This window comes from Nycticebus coucang, chromosome 6, assembly GCF_027406575.1.
Source record: "Nycticebus coucang isolate mNycCou1 chromosome 6, mNycCou1.pri, whole genome shotgun sequence".
Taxonomy (NCBI): Eukaryota; Metazoa; Chordata; class Mammalia; order Primates; family Lorisidae; genus Nycticebus; species Nycticebus coucang.
In genome coordinates this window covers 6480428-6503303 of record NC_069785.1, presented here as the reverse complement: position 1 = coordinate 6503303, position 22876 = coordinate 6480428, and the positions used below count along the sequence as shown (strand labels likewise).

Genomic DNA, 22876 nt, shown 5'->3' with positions numbered 1-22876 from the left:
GTTTACATGGATGGAGCTGGAACATATTCTTCTTAGCAAAGTATCTCAGGAACGGAAGAAAAAGTATCCAATGTACTCAGCCCTACTATGAAGCTAAATTATAGCTTTCATATGAAGGCTATAACCCAACTATAGCACAAGACTATGGGGAAAGGGCCAAGGAAGGGGAAGGGAGGGGGGAGGTTTTGGTGGAGGGAGAGTAATGGGTGGGGCCACACCTACGGTGCATCTTAGAATGGGTACAGGTGAAACTTACTAAAGGCAGAATACAAATGTCTACATATAATAACTGAGAAAATGCCATGAAGGCTACGTTAACAGTTTGATGAGACTATTTCAGATTGTTTATGAAACCAGTACATTGTACCCCTTGATTGCACTAATGTACACAGCTATGATTTAATAATTAAAAAAAAAAAATTAGGAAAAAATGTTAGCTTAAAGAAAAAATAGAAAAACTATCCAAGCATGGTGGTGCATGGTGTAGTCCCGGCTGAGGCAGGAGGATTGCTCAAGCCCAAGAGTTTGAGGTTGCTGTGAGCTATCATGACGCCATAGCACTCTACCCAGGGTGACAGGGTGAGACGCTGTCTGGAAAAAAAAAAAAATAAATAAATAAATAAGCAAACAAATAAATATGTATAAGAGAAAGAAACCTTTTAAAGCTTTTAATGAGTTGAAAACAAATAAACAAATCTACCATATGAAGTTAATCATGACATTAAAAAACCCCCAAGCACTTTAAAATGAAAGGTGGGAAGGCTGAGCTAAAGTACCTATTTATACAGCTATGAAATGTTAATACTAATTAGCTGGGTGTTCTGGCCTGTGCCTATGGCTATGCTCCCAGCTACTTGGGAGGCTGACACAGGCTGAGATCACTTGAGCCTAGGAGTTTTGAGTTTAGCCTGGGCAACATAGTGAGACCCCATCTCTAATAAATAAATTTAAAAAATTAATACTAAACAGTGCCTTTGACAACCAAAGTCCATATACCTATGGGACTCTTTGGAAGCCAAGGGAGAGACCTGTCAGCAGGTGGCTTATTTTTTATTGTACAGAGGGCTAGGCCATGGAGCATGTCAGCATCCAAATTCACATTAAAGACTATGGCAATGAAATTCTTCAGAATGTTAGGAGGTTATTTTGTCTCAAAGTTGGTAGCTAGCATAAGGAAACGAAAACCCAGTTTGAAAACTGAATATAACTAAGGGCTTCAAAAAAACCAAAGCAAATTGTCTTTTTTATGTCCTGATTTCCAATAGAAGAGAGAAAGGCATGTGGAAACACTTCATTTGAAAGAGACAAGAAAAAGTACCTACAGTTGGTATCATGGTTCCTTTTCTCAGAGTTTTATAGTACCTGCTCCCTGTACTATTCACCTGCCAGGTGTCAGTTCTTCAGTGTCTTGAGGAGCCCCAGGCCTCCCACCACTGACAAGTGCTTCACTGGTGACAAAGATGGATGGGGCACGTTGATAACCTGGCAGGAAACATCAGCAACGTCCCCTTTCCTTTTCAAATCAGGGACCTACATATATGCTTTAGGCATTTCAAACATTTGGTAGTAACCACCATACTCAAGTGAATGAATATGGATGGCTTCAAACTATAAAGCAAGGTAGATAAATGGAAATATAACTTTAGAGGAAATGACCTACTAGTAAAATGCATAGAAAGGCAAGCCAATTTAAGTTACTTCCTTAATAGCTGTTAAAAGAAACATTAGTCAGGCCGGTCACAGTGGCTCACGCCCCTAATCCCAGGACTCTGGGAGTCCCAGGCAAGTGGATCACCTTAGCTCAGGAGTTTGAGACCAGCCTGAGCAAGCATAAGACCCCATCTCTACTAAAAATGGAAAAAAATAGCCAGCCATTTTGGTGGGTGCCTGTAGTCCCAGCTACTCAGAAGGCTGAGGCAGGAGGATTGCTGGAGCCCAAGAATTTGAGGATGCTGTGAGCTGTGACACCACAGCACTCTATCCTGAGTGACAGAGTAAGACTCTGTCTTGAAAGAAAGAAGAAAAGAAAGAGAGAGAGAAACAAGAAACAAAGAAAGAACGAATGAACATTAGGCTTAAAACACACACACGTGCTATTGAAGATGGATTATAAAATTTAAAAATCAATAGATAATATTATCATAATATTCTCGGCTGACAGGGACAGTACTTTTTATTTTGTTTTTCAAGAAAAATGTTTACTGCACCCCAAATCCAAGAGAGGTGACTTGGAAGCTTTGTTTTATTGAAAAATTATACTAAGATTTAAAAGACAAAAATTAAAGGCATAAACATCCAGGAAGCTGATAGATACTAATGCATCCAAAAACCAGTATGTGGAAAAGTGCAGCTTACAATAAACTATAAATAAGTTGCTTCCATACCATAAGATTGAGAGAATGGCTGGCGGGCAGAACGCACACAGTGCGTGTTTGTTGAATTAATGAACAGATGAACATGTTCAGATTGGTCACGCTACCCCTTTCTTTCTCCTTTTTTATTAAACCAAGCTGCTAACCCTTGTAAATTTTTTCTTTAAATACTTTCTAAAGAGAAAAAAAGGCACTAAAAACAAATTATAATTTTATAACTTATGATCCCTACTCAGTATGTCATGAAAGTGATAGCACTTGGATTGCTTCAGTGAATCCTAAGGCATCTTTTCCTTATAATTTTAAAATACAGACCGTAGAGAATATCTCAACAGCATATGGCCAATTCTGTGTGATTATCCGAGAATAATTCAGTCTCATAAAAAATGCAAATTGAACAGTTGTGCATTAATGCATGCCAACCCTGTTCTCCAATCTCCAGGGACCTCCCACGTGAGATCAATATACATACAAGTATTTAACTTTCATCACTGGCTCACTCAGTAAATATCACGCTACAGACCATTTAGGGATCCCTCATTCAGGTAAATACCAAATGTGCAAAGCAGGCTGGTGGTGTCAAGCCATTAACAAATCAATCGATAACTGTTCCCTGGGTCATCATACCGAAGGAGGGCAAAAACGTGCAATATCAGGAGAGGAAGAAAACTGTTAATCGGCTGCCAAGATGAGATCTGTTTAGGGCCGAGGATTCCGTATTCATGCAAACTCTAAGAAAACCTCTCAAGGAAAAAAACTTGAAATTGCATTGTGTCTTCTCAGGCTTTACTAAGCATTACAACAGATTCAGCCTCTGATATTATTCCTTAGACACCAAAGGCCTGAAATCCCCAAGGACCACACTGGGAGACGCCCTTCTTTTGTTCCAGTGGCTAAGACTGAGGCAGGACTCAGAAACATCTGAGTGCATGAAGTTATGAGAAGCAAATGATTCAAACTTCAAAACTCCCATTTTAAGATACCTTAAGCAAGATTTTTAGCATTTTACAGGGATCACATGTATTCATAAGCAGCTAATTCCCCCCAAAGTGGCCAAGAACAGCCAGCCCCAATTTTTGCTAAGAACTCACTTTTTTTTTTTCTTTAAGTGAGAGCCCTGTTTAGTGCCACACTCCTATTGCCAAGCCTCTGAGAATATCATTGCTTGCACATGAATTTCAGGATGATCGCTACTCCTATCTCAGGTCACAGAAAGCCCATACATGGTGCTATCTCTGATGTCATTGACCCCCCTGTCAGCTAAAAGACAGCGAAAATAAAACGAACACACGGAAGTGCCGATGCTAGAATAAAGTTAAGGTTCATGACTGCTTCCTCAATGTACACCACGAGATGAAAACCACTGTCTACAAAGTGTCAGCAAGGAAAGCAGGGGAACTCAAAAGCATTGTCCATCTCTCAACCATTCCAAAAACCAGCAGTGAGAGGCTCATTGCAAAGCCACATAAACGATGCCCTTAATTATGAGAACTGAGGACAATCTCATGTCATGATGGGTCTGGTGGCCTTCCCACTATATAGCAGCAAGAAAAAGATCCCTTCTCTTCTCTTCCTCATATCTGTGACTTGATCTATGGAGCAAAAACAACCATTTGTTGTCAAACATAGACACTAACATGGGCACCCACGGACCCCTGCTGGGAGCGAGGCGTGCTGGGTTTTAAGTGAACCTGCACTGTATTCTCTTAACCCCCGTCTTGCTCCCTGAGTGGAAGGTTTAACTCTACACCCGGAAACAATCCACACAAGAAGCAACTTTGTTGGAAGTAAAAGTCAAAACAGAAATCTGCTCTTCCTGTGAATGGCAGTTTTCTTGCTGCAGACTCCTCTTCAGGGGAAACCTCACCCTCCTCTTCCTGTCCCAGTAATGAATGGAGAGAATAAAATAACCCATGGAGGACAAAAGTTGGAAAACACCCTCTTCTTACTGCTTTTTCTCTCTTTATTTAAGATGCTCAGTGACACCTTAATTCCAGAGGAGGAATTAAAGTAGGCCCTGTCACCTGGGCAAACTGCACTGTTATGTCACGCCCGCTGCACCCTTCTTTTTAGCCACAGTACCAGAAGCCAGCCGTACCCCACATGGTCTGCCCCACCCCCAGCACCCCGACAGAAACCACACCCCACTCCCCACAGGCCGCGTTCTCCCCAGACCTTACCCTGCCCAAGAGGTTGTCCTGAAGTAGAGTCTGTTGCAGCACTGGGGCCACCTCCTCCAAGCTCAACATGTGGCAAAGGTCAGTGAGTTCCTCCTGCCCCAGAGACCCGGTGCCCGTCGTGTCAAAACTGTCAAACAGCTCCTTGAGTCGGGCCACATACTGGTCCTGCTCCACCTCATCCATCCCATAGCCCACGGCGCTCACCTGTGCAGGGCGGAGACAAGGACAGGTTGTGGCGGCCCCCTGAAGCCTGGTCACCTCAGGCACACTCACCTCCCTAGCCCCCAGTCCCCCCAGATGGTCTCCACTCTCTTTCTGGCCTCTCCAGGGTCCACACTGGGGATGCACCCATAGGTCCATCACCCTAGGGGTAATGTTACCAGAAGGAGGGGGTCGTTAAGGCAGAAAGATGCCCTCCTCTCCAGCCTGGTCCCTGGACTGATGGCCAGACTGTCAAGCTCAAGGCTGACAGCTGTTTTCCAGTGGAGCTTCTGGCCCAGGACTTAAAGAAGGTGCAAAGCCACTTCCGACAGCAAGGCTGTTCAGATGTGCACAGGTGGGCAAGCTGCAGACCACCTGGCCAGATGTTACCAGGTGCCAGGGCAGCCGGGCTGATGAGTTCTGCTTTGTTCTGCCTGGCGGTAGCACTGGATGAACCAGCTGCAAAACCACCTCCTTGTTTACAAGAGACTAAATGCCTCTTACACGAGTTCCTCAAAAAGCAGTTCAATTAGCTTCCTTAGTGCAATTACATAAGGTGTGACAGAGAGTATTCCCGGGAGCTCATTTTAGTCCCAGGGAGTTAGGTAAGACTTAGTTGCCTGGAGAAAAGGGGAAAACACAATCATAACCTCTCAGACAGGGAGGTCTGAAGGAACCACAGACTGGCTGATGTATACTGACAGGGTCCCAGGGAGCCTCCCCTGTCTGCCATCTCTCTGATCCTTCCATTTGGCCACATTCCTGAGGCTCAGCCCCAACTCAGAATCAATAGCTCTCAGGGTCATTTTTGCTAAAAGTAGACATCATAAAATTCCAGATACCTTGTACTTTAAGAAAGAAATCTAGGCTTTTCTTCTTGCACAATAATTCCATGTGTGGGACCTTCCAGTGACAGCCTGAAGCCCCGCGCATCTGAAGGTGCTCTCTCGATGAGGCAATGGAGGCCAGGGAACATATGCCCTGGAGACCATGACCTCAGCCCTCCGCAGCAGAGCTCCCCCCCGGGGCTATGAAAAGCAGTGCCTTTCACTAACCCAGCACCTTGAATGAATCCAAGCCAGGTTAAAGAAAACTCTCTCAGGAGTTGGAGGTTGCTGTGAGCTGTGATGTCACAGCACTCTACCCAGGGCGACAGCTTGAGGCTCTGTCTCCAAAATAAATAAATTAATTAATTAATTTAATCAAATTTTAAAAAATTAAAAAAAAAAAAAAGGAAAAAGAAAATTCTCTCACCTAGAGAGAGATCGTGATAACATGGGAGACATGGAACTAAGATGTTGAAGGTGGCCAGAACTGAAAATGAAAGCTTTCTGTAGGAGATCAGTGCTGCTGGGGGAGTGTAGCCACCTCCTTTCTACACACAGCTGTTCAGCATTTGACAAGGCAGAACAGGGCCACAATCTTCCCAAGGGTTTCAGTGGAACTACATGAACTCAGAAGATGAATGTAAAGCTCTGCCTCATGGCTCAGTTTTTACTGGGGACACTCCATAAAGCCAAGTGGCGCATAGTTTTGGTCCGGTCTCCTGGTCTCCTAATTATCAGCTTTTCTGTTACTAAGGTGCTGCTTGCTGGCTCTGGCTGTCCTCCCAGGGTTGGTCTGTTGGGTTAACTAATCACTATGTAAATGTTTTCAAAATAAGTTGAGAGTGCTATATAAACATCAAACCATCCAGAAAGAAACACCAAGGTGTTATCAACACCACAAGAGTTAAGAATTCAGACAAGGCCATGGATTGGCCAATGAGATTCACTTAGAGTCCCCAAGATGTGCTGGGGCTTTCAGCGTTGCCACAGAACTCAGTCTCACTCTGAGGCTCTAATCGGACCAACTTCAGAAACACCACATGACTCTGCTTTTGCTTGGTTTTCTATGTATGTTTAGAAATGCAAAGCAAAATAATTCTAAGACTTCCCTTTTTCAAAATTGAAAAGGAATTTGTCCATCTAAACCAAGGGTCCTCAAACTTTTTAAACAGGGGGCCAGTTCACTGTTCCTCAAACCGTTGGAGGGCCGGACTATAGTTTAAAAAAAAAAAAAAAAACTATGAACAAATTCCTATGCACACTGTACATATCTTATTTTGAAGTAAAAAAACAAAACAGGAACAAATACAATCACACTGCCTCATGTGGCCCAGGGGTGCGGTTTGAGGACCCCTGATCTAAACCAACAAAACACAGCAATAAAAGTCACAATGTACCGAGAATTCCTGATCTTATCTGCTGCATTGAATTTGATAAACTATCATGCCCCAGTCTTTGGGAGGTCACTGTATTTGCATAAATAAAACCTCTGTCATTTTATAGTTTTCCCTTCTACAACTCTCTTGATTTTCCTCCTTCCACAGACACCATGCTTAGAAAAACATACTTTTGACTCAAGGGGGTGGGGGGAAGCCCACCCCTGGGGAAAAAATGCTCAGACTGGAACACCTAGGAGATGTTGTTACACATGGTGACAAGTCGTCAGTACTCATCTGGCACAGAACGTATTTTTACTGGTTAATATTATCCCCCAAATGTTCACCAGTAATTTCATGTGCAGGAATTTTTTTTTTTCTCTCTCTACTTGGCAGAAATTCCTTTAAGGGTAAGATCCACCACATCTTCTGTTTCTTTCATATCTTCCCCCAAATGCACAGAACAGCCGGTCTGGTCTTCACACTGGGACTTGGTAAATATCAAGGACTTGGTATTTGGGTATTTTTGAGAGGAAAGTTACCTCAAATGAGGGCAATAGAACAGGGCCCATGAAATGGTGAAGTGCCTCCTGTTTCTTCTACATACACACTCCTCCTTCCCCCATTCCACCCCTTTTCAGAGGCATCTTCAGGATCAGACACAACCAAATAGAAACAAACAGTGCCAGACCGCGCTGCGCAGAGCTGTCTGGAGCTCACTTCAGCGGGCTGGGAACTAAGCCAACCCACTCGCAAACTCCGGCTGCACTTTATTTGTTATAGATGAGACTTTGGAGGAGAATCTGGACTGAAACATTTCCTCAGTGTCCTTGATTACAGAATAAGAAAAATAGTGTCCATCGGGAAGGGTGGTTCTGAGGGTTACGTGTGACAAGCAAGTGAGATTAGCTAATCCTAGAGAAAATTAATACAAGAGGGGAACTGAGAAAACCAACAAGAGAATTCACCTGGGGGTGAATTGAAGGAGGGGTAAACTGAAGAGGGAGACTCTTAAACCTATCAGCCACAGATGGACCTTCAAAGACTCAGGAGAACTCTGCAGAAGGGAGAGGGGCAATGGGCAGAGAGGGTGCTGTGTCTACAGACGCCATCATGTTACGGAATGATAAGGGGATGTCAGAGCTTCGACCTTTAGAGGCAGACAACGGATAAATTTAATGTCCAATAAAAGCAAAAAGGATGAAGGACAGTTGGGAATTCAGAAGAAATGCTTTTTTTTTTAACTTCTGAACATTTAACTAAGAGTCCAGCTTATATCAAGTATTTTGGCATCTTAGTCCTCACAATTATCTTAAGTAGATATGGTGGTTTTCCCATTTGAGACATAGAAATTGGAGTATGGAAAAATTAACCATTTTTCATAGGGGAGTGAAGCCAAGATTTGAACTCTAATGTGACTCTAAATTATACTGTCCAACAATGCTACACCTGCACCCAGAACACACAAATGGGCCCGCCGAGATGACACCACTGGCAAACCGCTGGTCTCGACCTCTATTGTTAGCTGGCTGAACGGTTCTGAGTAGCAGAAACCACCAAGGAATATTCCTCAGTCATAAACTTTTCCAGGTGGAATTGAGAGAGGTGGGATTCTTTCCTCCTATCTTCCTTCACTGTGTCATGACAGCCTACAAGGCACTGGGGATACACAGAAGCAGCATTCTCTTTTTTTCTAAATCACCTTTGGGACTTAGGGGATGGAAGTAATAATTTTTTATATAAAAATCATCATGAAGAGTTCCATATCTTCAAGAACAGGTGTTGGACCAGGAATTGAGAATTGTTAAATTACTTTCCCCAAATAAATACACAAGTATTAAAGAGCCTAATGTATGCAATCCAGTGCTTTCCAGAGTCAACCCCACTGGTACCCCCAGTGGTAGGAATCTTTCTCAGAGATCAAGAAAGTTGAGTTTGAGTGATAAACCCTCTTTCAAACTACAAAGAACAATTTCAGTTTTATTAAGGCTGCCATAAGCCAGGTCTCTCCTCACCATCGACCTTTTCAATCAAACTCTGAGAAGGCTTTATGACTCCTTTGGAATAAAAAGGCCAGTGTGGGGGATATTCTGGAGTTGTAACTGGGGATACTTAAATAAGAGGCAGATGCACAGAGCCATTCATCTAAACATTTACCACCCAATAACAACCCCTACTGAGAATTATTCAGAGCATTTTCCTTCCAAATAACTCAAAACAAGGCTGCCAAAATGCTGCAGATGCTGACAGGATGTCCATTACCCCAGCTGATGAAATCACAGTGCCAAGTGGAACTCCAAAAGAAACAGTGGAGGTGCGGCTGGAATAAAGAGGACATGGCTTGGTGGTCACAGCCCAGTGGTTAGGGCGCCGGCCACATGCACTGGGGCTGGTGAGTTTGAACCAGCCCGGCCATATAAACAACAACAACAACAAAAAATAGCTGGGTGTCGTGGCAGGTGCCTGTGGTCCCAGCTACTTGTGAGGCTGAGGCAAGAGAATCGCTTAAGCCCAAGAGTTTGAGGTTGCTGTGAGCTGTGATGCCACAGCACCTACAGAGGGTGACACAGTGAGACTCTGTCTGAAAAAAAAAAAATAGAAGACGACGACGACGACTTGTGAATTGATGTATTTTACAGTGTCCAACCTCAGGTCGAAGGGAACTTGCATGAATGGCAGCCTTGCCAAAAGGGACGTCTGTTCTGGGTTGGAGGGAGTGAAAATGGGACAAGGTCTGGCAAGTGAAAACCAAATAACAAACAAGCACAATGCCAGAGCCCCTAGTCCAGGCTTTTTATTGCTCTTCCAGATGGTCTAGCAGCTGAACAGCTCCGCAGAATGCCTGGACGCCTCTGTCACCTTCGCCACCTTCCTTGAGAGGGCATCGTAATAGACACTTTCGGACTAGTGTTCAGACATAACTGTTGGGGGTTCACAGACCAGGCAGTGACCGTCAGGTAAAACATTTACTTACTTTAGAGCTGAGCCAAAGGGATGAGGACCAACAAACCCTGTTTTGGCAAAACTTTGCATTTACGCCTTTAGCTCTCACTGGCAACTCGGAGCCTAATAATGTCAATGATCAAATTAAAGTGTTTCTTTTCTTTTTTTCTTTTCTGAAAATGCTTTAATCTGTTGCAAAGATTTCCGAGCTTACCATTTTGGACTAATTCTAGTATAAAAAGAAAGAGCTATAAGAATAAATTCAATTTAAGCAAAAACTCAACAGAAAAAGAGTAGCTGCCATTTGGGAGTTTACGCAGAAGACTTCCGCCAAAAACCATCACTGCTCAGCAGCAAACTGATTACCATCAGACCGCACCTCACTTCTAGCTGGGTCCCCAAAGCACAACAGTATCACTGTAAATAAAATTGTGGATTAAAAATATAACACAAAAGCTTAAATGCCACTGCCCAGGAAAAAAGTCATATTAAATAAATTTGAAAGAAACTAACCACTTTTGCTGACTACACTAAAAAATTTAACTAAGGAAATCCTGCTAATATTTATTCTAAAATGTAAACAGGCTTTTGTATTTTACTATCCTGAAGGATATGGACAACCCATGCTTTTGTTAAACCTAATACCAGGTGGATTACCTACTCAAGTAGTTAACTCAGGGTTGCTGGAGGGTCAAGAAAACCCAGCACAATGCACATTCAATAGCATATAATCAACTACTAAGTAAAATTACAGACACAGAAAACAGAGCTGCATGTTGGTTTTTTTTTTTTTTTAAAGAGAAAGCTTATAACAACTTTCACTTCTTGAACCATATTTAAATTAACTTAGGATGTCTGAAGAGATGAATATAGTTCCCTAGGGTACAAAAGCTTGTCTTCTTGCATCTGTAAATGATATTTTTTCAATTTTTCTTTTTTAGGTGAGCATTAGGGTATTGATGCTTTGTAATTTTTCTACCCCAAACTTGAATGAAACAATGAATTGTTAATATAAGTTGCAGGAAAGAAGTGTCCCAATCCCATAATATTTTCAAGATTGTGTTTTATTTGTAAATAGGATAAAAATATCTTTTTTTGCAAGCTTCACGAAATCTCTCCATCAGCCCCTCCCCAACAGATAATGAGTTCAATCGCCAGAATTCAAACCACCTTATTTACTGGCTTACAAATGAACTGGCATCTATAAAACCAAACCCTTGAAAGGGCTGCTGTCTGAATCCCTCTAAAATGCTCTGGCTAAACCTGCCAACCGTTCATCAATCTAAGACTGATAAAATGTATTTTCCTTATCGACATAAAAGATTGGGGAAATGTTAGTTTAAAAAGTCATTTGCAGTGACATTTAAAACAATTTATGTGAACATTTGACTCAAGATAAGAACACGGCCTATATGAAAATTGGCTGTTCAGAATTCATTGCAGCCTTATTCTCCCACTCCATGACAGTTAACACCTTTTGATATTAAGGGCCATTACAGATCTAAAATGAAAAAGGAATAAGAAAAAAGAAACCCACAGCATTCTGAGCAAGTACCTGTTAAAATGACTGATCCTTGACATTTGAATGTAGAAACTGTGCCTCCCATAAAGCCTTTTCCATGGGTTGGCAATATCTTTGTTGAGGTCCAATCCATATGGAACATTCCTAAGTCCCACCCTTTAACTACACTGCAGTTCAAATTGCTTCCCTTTAAAGACTCACCAGAGAACAAGTGCAAATAAATCTGCAAACAAACTCCCTACTAGTTCCATCACCTCCCAGAGGACACTATCAACAGCAAAGAGACTGCAGCACACAAACTTTTTTTCCCAGCCAGCCTGTCCTGTTGCACTTACACACACTCTGGGAATTTGCACAGCTCCCTTCAGCTCCAGACCAAGACCTACCAGTATTCCAGGTCACCCACCTATCAAAATAATATTAAGCTGACAGAAAAACTAAATTTCCTTGCAGACCATCAAGCCTCGGGAAGCTGCCAACTGACAGAAAGGAAAGCTCAGTCCGGGAACCAGGCTAGGTCCTGGAGCTCCGCTCGGGCAATGATGGAGTCCATCAGGACTCTAGTCTTCCAAAGCCCTGGTTGTCCCAAAAGACAACTAGGAAATCTGTTTAGATTTAATACATTCAAGACTTGAGTTGTATGTCAAGCTCATCCCAGGAATTCCTCAACACCGAGAGGGGCTCTGTCCTCACATCCAGGTGTCTGGAAACACGATCCGGTAGGACAGTCTTTCCAGCTCCCATTTTATTTGTACCTTAACGCCGGGCTGTCAGAGCTGCGGCTTGGAAAAGCACCTGGCTCAGCCTCCATCTCTCGCAATTTCACAGCAGGTGTTTTAGCCAGTGACTGTTCCCACACGCGCGTCCTGTGTCAGGGGCCAGTCCGGCAGCCGCAGAAGCCCAGGCCCCGGGCCCTCCACACTTCCACCCCGCTGGTCTGGCGATGGGGTCCGATGTCACCGTGCTCCTTCCCCCGTCTAAGCAGCTGCACCGGGGAAGTCTGTCTACCTGCGCTGACCCCCGCACAGGCAGTCCAGGCTCCACCTCGGGGTTCCCCGCGCGGCTTTCCCTTCCGTTCTCAATCACAAGACATGAGCCAGCAGAACAGCACCTTTCCTGCTCCCCCCGGAGCTCAAGTTCGCTCCTGGACCCACGCACGGTAGCATCATTCGGCTCCGGCATCATCCCAGGTCCCGGCACTCTGCGCTGCGTCCCCGAACCCCTGCCCGTGGCCACCCGCGGAAGCCCCAGGCCCCCGCAAAGTCCGCGCGCGCCCCGCCGCCTCGCCTACCTCCTGTCGGCCTCTCGGGGCGCCCGCGCAGCCGGCCGCCCGCCTCCGGAGCTCTGCGAACAGGGAGGGCGCTTTGTTAGGGCTGCAGGAGCGCGACAACACTCCGCCGCCCGCGCCGCGGTTCCGGGCAGGCGTCCTTCAAAAGGACGCGGCTGGGGACCCGCGCGGGCGTCATTTCCATATGTAAGGGCAGCTCCTACCAAGTGCGGCTCCCGGGGGCCGCGGCAGCCGAGCATCCTCCCGCCCCCGGACCCGCCCCCTCTCCGCCCCGTCCCCCGGGAACCACCCGGCCCGACCCGCCTCGGGGACGCCGCTTCCTCCCAGCCCGCGGGGATTGCGTCCGCCCAGGCCCCCGGCCGGAAGGGAAGCCCCGGCGAGTCCCCGGCCCCGTCGGTCCCGGGCGCGCAGGGCCTCGCCGACGGTGCGCGGGGTCGCGGGTCGAGGGCCCGGCGTTGGGCTCGCTTACCGCGTCTCGGGGGCTCAAGCGCCCCGCGCCGTCGCGGGGACCATGGCCGCTGGCGCACTCCGGGTCGGCGGCGGCGGCGGGACGGCCGCGCCCAGCGCGCTCGGCTCCCGGCTCGGCCGCAGCCACCCGGAGCTTTGGACGCCTGGGAGGAAGGGCCGGGCCCGCGCGGGAGGAGGAGTCAGGGCGACGCCGGCCCAGCCGCGGCTCCTCCTCTGCGGCCCGCACCGCCCCGGCCGCCGAGGGAGGAGCCGGAGGCGCCGCCCGGGCCCCGGCGGAGCCGCCCTCCCCGCCGAGCCCCCGCCGCGGAGATTTGAACTTGGAAACGCCAGGGCTGGCGGTGCGGGGGTGGGAGACCTGCGGGGCCTGGCGAGTCTGACCCTTCGCCCCTGCCTGTTCGCCTCCCCTTCCTTCCAAATGGGCCCGCACGAACCCCGCACCCTGGATCCCCTGCCGGCAGTCCTGTGCAAAGGACAGGCCCCCGCCTCCAGCCTGCGGGACCTGAAGATGGGGGTTCAGGAGCCTCTTTGGCTCCCAGGCGGCCCTGCGTTTCCTAGCCCTCGGGAAACATGTGCGGTGGTTGGAGGGGATGTCCTGTAGGGGAGGGCCCTAGACTTGACTCTGAACCCCAAGGAGCAAGTGAAACCCTCTACCCAGTCCAGACCGGCTTCCACATCTGCCCACCGCGTCCCCAGGGGCTCCCACCGCTGTGCGGCCTTCCGAGGGTACATCCAATCCTCGGTCACAAGTCACGCAGGTCGGAAGCTCCTTGGAGTTGCCAGGGATTTACTGTCTCCTCCCACCCTTATTCCACAGACACCACCCCCGCAAGTCCGCTTTCCCTTTGCCAGAGCTGCCTGAGCTCTCCACGCAAACAGGACCCCAGGTCCAGCCCGCAGGCGGTGGCCCAGGGGGCTACCCCTGAAGAAGGATCTATTAATTACAGCCCACAAGCCTAGTTATGTTTGAGAAGGAAACCGTAGATAGGTTCCTTGTTACTGAGAGAACAGCCGCAGGAGGGACACTAACATTTATTGAGAATCCAGAGTGCTGGAAACACAGACCGACCCCACCTAGTGCTCACACCACCCCGAGGAGGCAGACACTCTCCCCATTCTGCAAGTGAGGAAACTGAATCTCTCGGAGTGGGTGAGCTTGCTCAGTATCACACATGGAGGACGGGGCAGACCTGAGTCAAAATTGCGTAGAAGTAAGACACACACAATCCAGAGCTGGTAAAACGGGCGGAATTCCAATAATAAGGCTTCATCCGTGTCAGTTTCCTGGTTGTGATATGCATCTACAGTTATACAAGATGTTATCCTTGTTTTAAAACCCAAGCTTTCTTCCTTCAACGCAGTGCACTCGGGCAATAGGAACAAGAAGAGGTTCATGCCCCTGTCTTCTTTTGCAACACTCTGGGAGAGGCACACACACTCATATGCCCTAGGCATGGCTGCCAGCCAGGAGTAATTATAACACACACACACTTCATTTAGAGGTCAGCTAATCCGTTACCAGAATACTTACATCCGTATCATCTTATAGATAAGAGAATAGTGCTCACTGGGCACTAAACAGCCAACAGTCTTGGAAGGTAAAAATGAAGAGGTGTTGCCCTGGTTTCATCTAATCTCCGCCATAGGAGCGTCATTCTGCTGGTTATTTCTCCAACCATCCCCTTTTAATCTGCAAGAATCCTTAAGGGTGAAATTGCTCATGAGCCTTAAAGCGGTGATTTTGCAGGGCCCAGGGATGTTGAAAGTGGCATTCTCTGGCTGTGGAGAAAGATCAGAATTGCTGGGGGTTGTGTGATTTCAGAAAACGTGAGCCGCGCTTTCTGGAGAGGAGTGACTGGGGTGGAGTTAGTGCTGGGACTGGGCCTGGGATCACTTCCAGCCTCTGCAAAGGAGGGGGAAGAGTAGAGCACGGTGACTGGGTGGTGTGGGCTGCAGGAACAAGCTTACCAAGAAAGATCATTTCTTGAACATAACATGCCTATAATTGGACAAATGGTTAGTCCTGATCCAGACTAGAGTCGCTGGAAAAAAGCAGGGACTTCCCTTAGGGCCTATTATTTGACCTTTTTTCTACTAAATAAAAAATAGCAACAGATATTGCAGCCAAACTGCAGACCTAAAATACAGACAAGATAAGGATGCAAAAAGAAATGTAAATGTTTACCCTTCACAAACTGAATTTCATTCTTTTTTTTTTTTTTTTTTTTGTGGTTTTTGGCCGTCTGGGTTTGAACCCTGCACCTCCGGCATATGGGACCGGCGCCCTACTCCTTGAGCTACAGGCGCCACCTAAAATGGCTACTGTGGTGGTTTTTTTTTTTTTTTTTCTGAATTTCATTCTTATCTGTTGCAGTTTATCTGTCTCTGATTTTAACTCTGATGTTATGCAGTACCTGTTTAGGGACCCAGGATTCTTCAGGTATTTGTACATGACATTTTCAAGTGCTTTTGTGCTACTTTTCACAGTATGAAACTGACTTTCTTAGACAGTTACATGCTCTAAAAGTTAACTAAAGAATAATACATGGAAGAAGAAGTAATTTGGTAGTTATCAGATTACAATCAAGACAAGAAAATGAATTTGAAAAAGAGAGAGAATCTGAATTATGAATTCAGGCCTTGTAAATTTCCTAGAATCAAAAGAGTGACTCTTGATTTCTGGTTGAGGAAAGGTTACAGCTTTAACCAAACTCAGTCCACCCTCTCCCAAGTCACAGGTAGGTATGAGTTATTTCTTATTCACAGAGTAGCCAAATAGCCTGTCCCTCAGGTAGCAACTCCCAGCACCTTGGACACATCCATGACAGACGCTTGTCTTTTCTCTCTGACTATCTGAACTCGCAGAATAGTCTTCAGGGAAGCTGTAGAACCTGTAAGGCCAATGGTTAAAGCAGTTGTCTGGGTGAAACAAAAGGGCATCACACTCTCCCCAAGTCCCTAAGGAAGACTGATTGAAAGGAGGAAGAGGGACATTTGGGTTCTGGACGTGCAACCCAAGAGTTTCAGCAGCAAAATGTTGGTGATTAGGAGAAAAATGCAGAAAGGGGAGGGGAAAGGGACAGAAAGAAAACAAATTGTACATTACTGCCCCTGGGGGACCCTTATTAGAAATTAGGATATCTCCATTCCCCCATGAAGTATGTGAAAGAATGGTAAAACAAGATTCTGTAGAATTTATTATTTTTAAGGAAGCATTGAGTACCTACTCTGTACCTAATACTGTCCTGCAAGTACTAAGATGTTCAAGGGAACCTGTGGCCTCAAGGCCTCCAGATCCCCAGTGTGGCTCCTTGACCAAATCCAAACGTCACAGAACTTTAAAAGGATTTGTTCTGTGAAATTTGGATTCCGTCAAAAGGCCACACTCAAAGATCCAAAAGTCCCCACCAGCTGCAGGTTTCCCAGCCCTGATTAAAGAACGTATCATTCTTTCTTGGAGAAGCAAAACTGTGCACACACGAGGGACCAAGGAATGCTGTTAGCTGGCATCAGATTCTAACCAGGTCCTCCAGTGGCAGACGTACACGTACTATACATGACAGAGAACAGAGCTTCCCCCAAACGTGGTTTCCAGCAGGGCATTCTGACCACTGCCTATTGCATCAGGGTCTAGATATATTTTTTTTTAATAGATAAAAATTGTATTCAGGGTCCAGAAAGAGTAATTGGGGCCTTTCTTTTCCAGTAATAATTGTAACAGTAACACTAGCATATATGAAGTACTTACTATATGCTCCATCCTTTGTAAACATTTTATATGGACTAACAAATGCATATGCAAAATCTCACCAAGTATCCAAGGACAGATACCAAACCCCCATGAATGGGGCTGAATATTGATGAATGGACCTACCTCAGCTGAGAGTTAACTCAAAGAACAATTCAGTTTAAAGAGGGGTAACAGTTGTCCAATCACTTCTTTTCTCTCATTGGCACTTCACCGCACCCCCATATGAGCTGGGCAAGACTTATATTATCTTTTTTTTTTTTTTTTTAAATAGATGAGGATATCGAGGCTCAGAGAGGTTGCGATTTGTCCAAATTCACACAGGTTAATGAAGGAGGTGAAAACCGAATCCAGATTGGACAACTTCATGGCCAACGGTCTTTTCATATGGCAAAGCGCCTTTCTAGACATGTCAGCTCAGGCGTCCTCAAACTGCGGCCCGCGGGCCACATGAAGTGGTGTGAATTGTATTTGTTCCCGTTTTGTTTTTTACTTCAAAATAAGATATGTGCAGCGTGCATAGGAATTTGTTCATAGTTTTTTTTTTTTTATTGTTGGGGATTCATTGAGGGTACAATAAGCCAGGTTACACTGATTGCAATTGTTAGGTAAAGTCCCTCTTGCAATCATGTCTTGCCCCCATAAAGTGTGACACACACCAAGGCCCCACCCCCCTCCCAGGGTCTAGATATTTTTTCCCTGACATTCAAGGCTGTACCTGATCTGATGCAGATATCTGTGTCCTCCACACCCACAGGCAGCCTTCCATTCTGCTCGTGAGTGCTTCTGGGCCTTCCCTCTTTTCTGCTGACATCAGTCCTACAGCTTCTGGGCCTTCCCTCCACCCCTCTTTCTGCTGATCATCAGTCCTAAGGTGCAGCGGAGGCCTGGTCTCTGTCCATTGCTCGTTATGTGGCCCAGCACTTGAAGCACGGCAGAAAGTGGTTACTGCATGCACACCTTTTGGACCCCACGGGCTACGCATTTAGGTACTTTCCAAACATGTGGGACTCATGGGGGAGAAGAGCTGGTCTCATGTGTCTGTGTGGGAGGTGGGGGGATCCTCACTGTTGGAATAGCCCTTTCCATGCAACTGAATTTTGGAAATGTTCTACTATTTTAAAGACTGTAAATGCTCAAAGGCTGCCATTACAGCTTCATTCAAAGGAGAAGGAAATGAAATTTTATTTGAAGAAATATTGGTGTTCCTTCCCCTCCCAAACCCTTAAACACTTAACCAACATGACATGAAATCTTTACTTCTTAAAAACGACCTTTGGATGGAAAATGATGTAACATTTTTCCCAAGCAAAACTAATTTGAATTTTCTAGAATCTGGTGTACACAAAAAAGACATGGGAACCCAGAGACATATATATATATGTAAATATACATATATACACACGTATGTATATATATTTCAGAAACATATATTTTTAAAGTTCTCTCCAGTAGAAATACAACATGACCTACATGTGTGATTAAAAATTTTCTAGTAGTTACATTTTAAAAAGTAACAACAAACACATTAAATTAAAATTTAGATTATATTTGGCCTAATATACTGCAAAATGTTATCATTTTTACATGCAGTCAATACGAAAAAACATCAATGAGATACTTCGTGCTTGCTTTCATGGGAAGTCTTTGAACCCTGGTGAGTACTTTGCACCGACAGCATGTCTCAGTTCAGACTAGTCACGTGGGGCTGGTGGCTGCCATATAAACACAGTGTTGGAACAAGAAGAGGATTCTGATCTTGAGTTTAGGAAGGTTTTGCTCAGGATGTCACATCTCTAGGCCTGGGCTGGTTTCCACCAGTCCTCACCTCCTGAGAGGATTTCTAGCTGATCATGAAATAAAGCACAATGTTGATAAAAATTTTATTTTATATTTTTTAATTTTATTATTTTTTTATTACTATTAAATCATAGCTGTCTACATTAATGTGATCATGGGGGCACCATACACTGGTTTTATAAACAGTTTGACACATTTTCATCACACTGGTTAAACTAGCCTTCCTGGCATTTTCTTAATTATTGTGTTAAGACAATTATATTCTACATTTACTAAGTTTCACATGTACCCTTGTAAGATGCACTACAGGTGTAATCACACCAATCACCTTCCCTCTATCCCCCTCCCTCCCTTCCCTTTCCCCCTTCCCTGTATTCTTAGGTTATAACTGGGTTATAGCTTTCATGTGAAAGCCATAAATTAGTTTCATAGTAGGGCTGAGTACATTGGATACTTTTTCTTCCATTTAAAAATTTTAATTGCTGTCCTCTAAACACTTTGGCCCCTCAAAGTATTTTTAAAAATAAAATTTTGGAAGAAAATGGGCCAATAGATACTATTTTAATACTTAGAAATGACTACCCTGTAGGCCGTTTGTTAAAGCGCCCCCCACGTGTTTTCTCAGTGTCCGCAGGTGCCCAGCAGAGAGAGGCCTGGAGGCCGGGCAGGCAGTGGCCGCTGGGCCTTGCCTGCCCTGCAGGGACGAGTGAGAGGGGCACTTCTCCGTCTTCTGCCTTCCCTCCCTCCACCCACACCAGCTCCTGCCAGCATCCCCAGGCCCCAGGCTGTTTTCCATGATTAATCTCTACGGTCTTGAAATAACTGAGTGCCCGATTTTCTTCCACTCTGCACGTTTTGTAGATTCTGAATCAAACTAAAGCCAAAATGCAGGGGAAATGACCATTTCAAAAACAGAAAATGAGACAGACAGGAAGAGCGTGTTGCTGCCAATCAGGAGGCCATTGCGGAGTTAACGGGCATTTTTGCACCTGGGTTGGTGAGACAGCAATTACATAATGGCCTTACAAAAAGGTTTTGATCTGCATTTCACTTTCAATTGTGAGTGAATGCGTATAATTCTCTAAAGATATAGTTAAGACCTCCTTGCACCCAAATACTGAGGTCAAAGTTGTGCTAAATCTTACGGCACTGGGCTCTGGGAGCCATATTCAAATCTGCATAAAATGCCTCAGAGGCTGAAGCATTGGGGCCAATGCTTCCATTCCCAGAAGCCATATTCAACTCTAATAAAAATGTGTTTTGCCTGATTCTTGATCATTGAGCTTCTCTCACATCATGCAGCCTGTCTCTGGCTCCCTCAAAGTGCAAATAAGATAGAAGGGAGGAACCTAGTGCCTATTTATGGTCATAGGTTAAAATCAAGAACAAGAGAGAGAGAGAGAATGAAAGTGTGTGTGTCTATTTTTAAACAGGTTGGAGGTGTGCTGTGCAGCTTCTGACTGTCACTTCAGATCCCCTCTCTGCCCTTTTCCACCTGCATGTGCCCTAAGAGGCCAACCTAGATGTTTTGCGTTAACAGGCTCCACCAAGCCTGGTGTCCCACAGGTTCAGCTAATGGGATCACCGGAAAAAAGGGCTGGAAAGAGATGGAGCAGGAGGTTGAGGGGTTTATTTCCTCAGCTTGCTCCCTTAGAGTCTCTGCAGACTGCTGCAACCTCTAAGATCACGGTTCTTATCACACAGCACTCTCTACACAACTCTTGTCACCAGCTGTCGATGAGGCCTGCGTTGGCCGTGGCCCCCTTGTTACGAGCTTCCAGGGAGGTACTATCTTCGTCCTTCTGCACTGGGCCACACCTTTATAAATAGTCCCTGTGACATTAACCACTCTCCAAACTCCAGTGAGTTTGTCCCACTATTTTCTTCTGTGACTCAGTTGATAACAAGGTATGTACACATTCCTTGCTCTAGAAAAAAATTCTTTTCTCCATCGGCATGATCCTTTTCTTTCACTGCCTAGGCTTTCTTAAGTCAGTTTCCCAGATGCCCCTGAGATGAGGATTTGGAGGCCAGAGTAGCATTCAGGATGTGTTACAGGCGAACCCTGCAAGGGAGGAGGAGCAAGGTGGGAGGACGGAGGGAGGAAGCCCAACCCCCAGCCTCAGCCTCAGGCTGAGTGATGCTCTGGAGCATGAATTACACCTCAGAGTTTGCTCTGCTGTGAGTCGGGGAACTGGGTTTTCGATGTCCTGCACCAATAATTCTTTGGCAGCTGGCACCTCAGGGTCACCGTAAACTCTCATGAGGGTGAAACTCCAGTAGTCCAAGGACAGTCTTCTGAAGACAGTTGCAAGAGCCAATTCATTACAAAAGCAAAGTATGTTGAAGCCAGGGCGTGGGTGCACAGAACCAGCCAAGGGCATCCCGGCACCATCAGTTTGTGCTTTACATATAGCTCCTGTAATCTGGAGGTATCTAGGGAGGGGAGATACACGGATTATCAATTGGCTTAACAGTGGAGCCATTGGTAGAGAGGGCAGAGTGTTATTACTGATGCAAAGGGGACACGGGTTTTGAAAAAGCACACCATGGGCGGCGCCTGTGGCTCAAGGAGTAGGGCGCCGGTCCCATATGCCAGAGGTGGCGGGTTCAAACCCAGCCCCGGCCAAAAAATCACAAAAAAAAAAAAAAAAAGAAAAAGCACACCGTATCGTCAAACAGTATTTGCTCTCAATTAATATACTTTAGAGAAACAGTCAAACCAAAGTCTACAGTCTTCTTAAAAAGCAAAGGCACTTTTGCCTCCTTCACCAGAGGCAGGCTGTAGCTGTGTGTGCGTGTGGCTGCTGGCGGCAGTGACGGGGAGGTGTACCAACACTTGCCATTTTCCTCTGAAGCTTCTAACACTTGGAAATTTGTCATAGAAGCTTTTCTCATCTGCAGTTCAAACACTTTCCAGCAGGAATTTAGCTGAAGTTGAAATCACCATCTGGCATCTCATATTGAACCAGGCATCTTGGGAGCCAAGAACGTCTTCTTTTGGCAGCGACAGTGACTGTGATCTTTCAAAAATGTTTCTTGGGTTGGCATCTTGACTGAGTGGAGAAGCAGCCTGTCTTGGAATTTAGGGAGATATATGCTGAGCAAGTTGCCCCAGGAAGAAAAGTGCGAGGTGAAAAGTTGAAGTTTTGGGGTTTTGAAACTCCAGAAGTCATGTCTTTTATTACTGAGCTAAAACCAGCTAGGAAAACACACACACACACAGACCAGCAAAATGATGGACAGCCCCAAAATGTTGTACAAGGAGTATTCAGTGTGAATCGTTAGACGCTACTGACACGCTCACCTGCTGCAACGACACAAGACGTTCACTATCCGCTGGCTGGAGAAATGGGATAACTGTTCACGGTGGGTGCACCAGGCACAGCACACCGGGACAGCAGCCAACCTTGTGCGCCTCCTCCCAGAGGCTCTGGGACCCCGTCCACCATTTCTGTGTCTCCCCCACCCACTCCAATGTGCTTTTTCTGCCACTGGCCTCCACGTAGGACTCTCCCTCTGTGGCCGGCCTTGGGCTACTGTCCACATGTGCAAAGAGCAGAAAGTGTGCGGGCGCTTTGTCCCTCACCAGTGACGGCTCAATGTCGCTTGCCTTACAGAGGACATGAATTAATGTCCAGAGTTCCCCTGTGGAACTGAGCTGAGCCAGCCCCTGGGAACTTTGACCAATTCTCACCCTTGCTTGGTCTTTTTCCCTTCCCCATGTTACTTCCCTTGTTCATTGGTCTCTTCTGGGAGCTTTTCCTTAACAAAGTCCTTCCTGCAAATCCTCGTCTCAGGGTCTGCTGCTGGGAACCTCCCAAGGGGCATAATACGAATGTAAGCAAAGTACTATGGGAACACAGAACAGGGGATTAATTCTGCCTGGAGCTCAAGGAAGATTCCATACAAGTCAAGGGCATTTGAGTGGAGCCTAGAAAGGCAACTTGGATTTTGCCAAACAGATGGCATAGAGAAATGTCAGGATAAGTTTGGCAAAAATCCGTGTATGAAGGACTAATGGGAGTCATGGTGGGGAGTGGTAGGGCACGAGGCTGCTGAAGTAGGTCGGGACTCAGTGAAGAAGAGTCTTGAATGTCATTAAATAGTCTGAACTTTTAAAAAATGAGCCATAGTGAGCCATGGTAAGTTTC

At 45.8% G+C, this 22876-nt stretch overlaps 1 protein-coding gene across 9 annotated transcripts in view; it reads right to left on the bottom strand.

Annotated features, from left to right (window-relative positions):
* The window catches only part of NIN (ninein), a 114210-nt gene extending 100898 nt beyond the window's left edge, over nt 1-13312 (bottom strand). For 7 of the 9 annotated variants that reach the window (XR_008380875.1, XM_053596227.1, XM_053596232.1 and 4 more), the window contains exons 1-3: nt 13179-13248; nt 12713-12765; nt 4553-4756 (exon numbers count right to left, since the gene is read on the bottom strand). Coding sequence is in view for 8 of the 9 variants with exons in the window: in XM_053596227.1 (XP_053452202.1) it covers nt 4553-4735 (183 nt within the window). In the remaining variant the exon portion in view is untranslated. Of the gene's footprint in view, nt 1-4552; nt 4757-12712; nt 12766-13178 lie in introns of all 9 variants that reach the window. The other 2 variants (XM_053596230.1, XM_053596226.1) reach the window with 2 other exon arrangements.
* Between the last annotated feature and the right edge of the window lie 9564 nt (nt 13313-22876).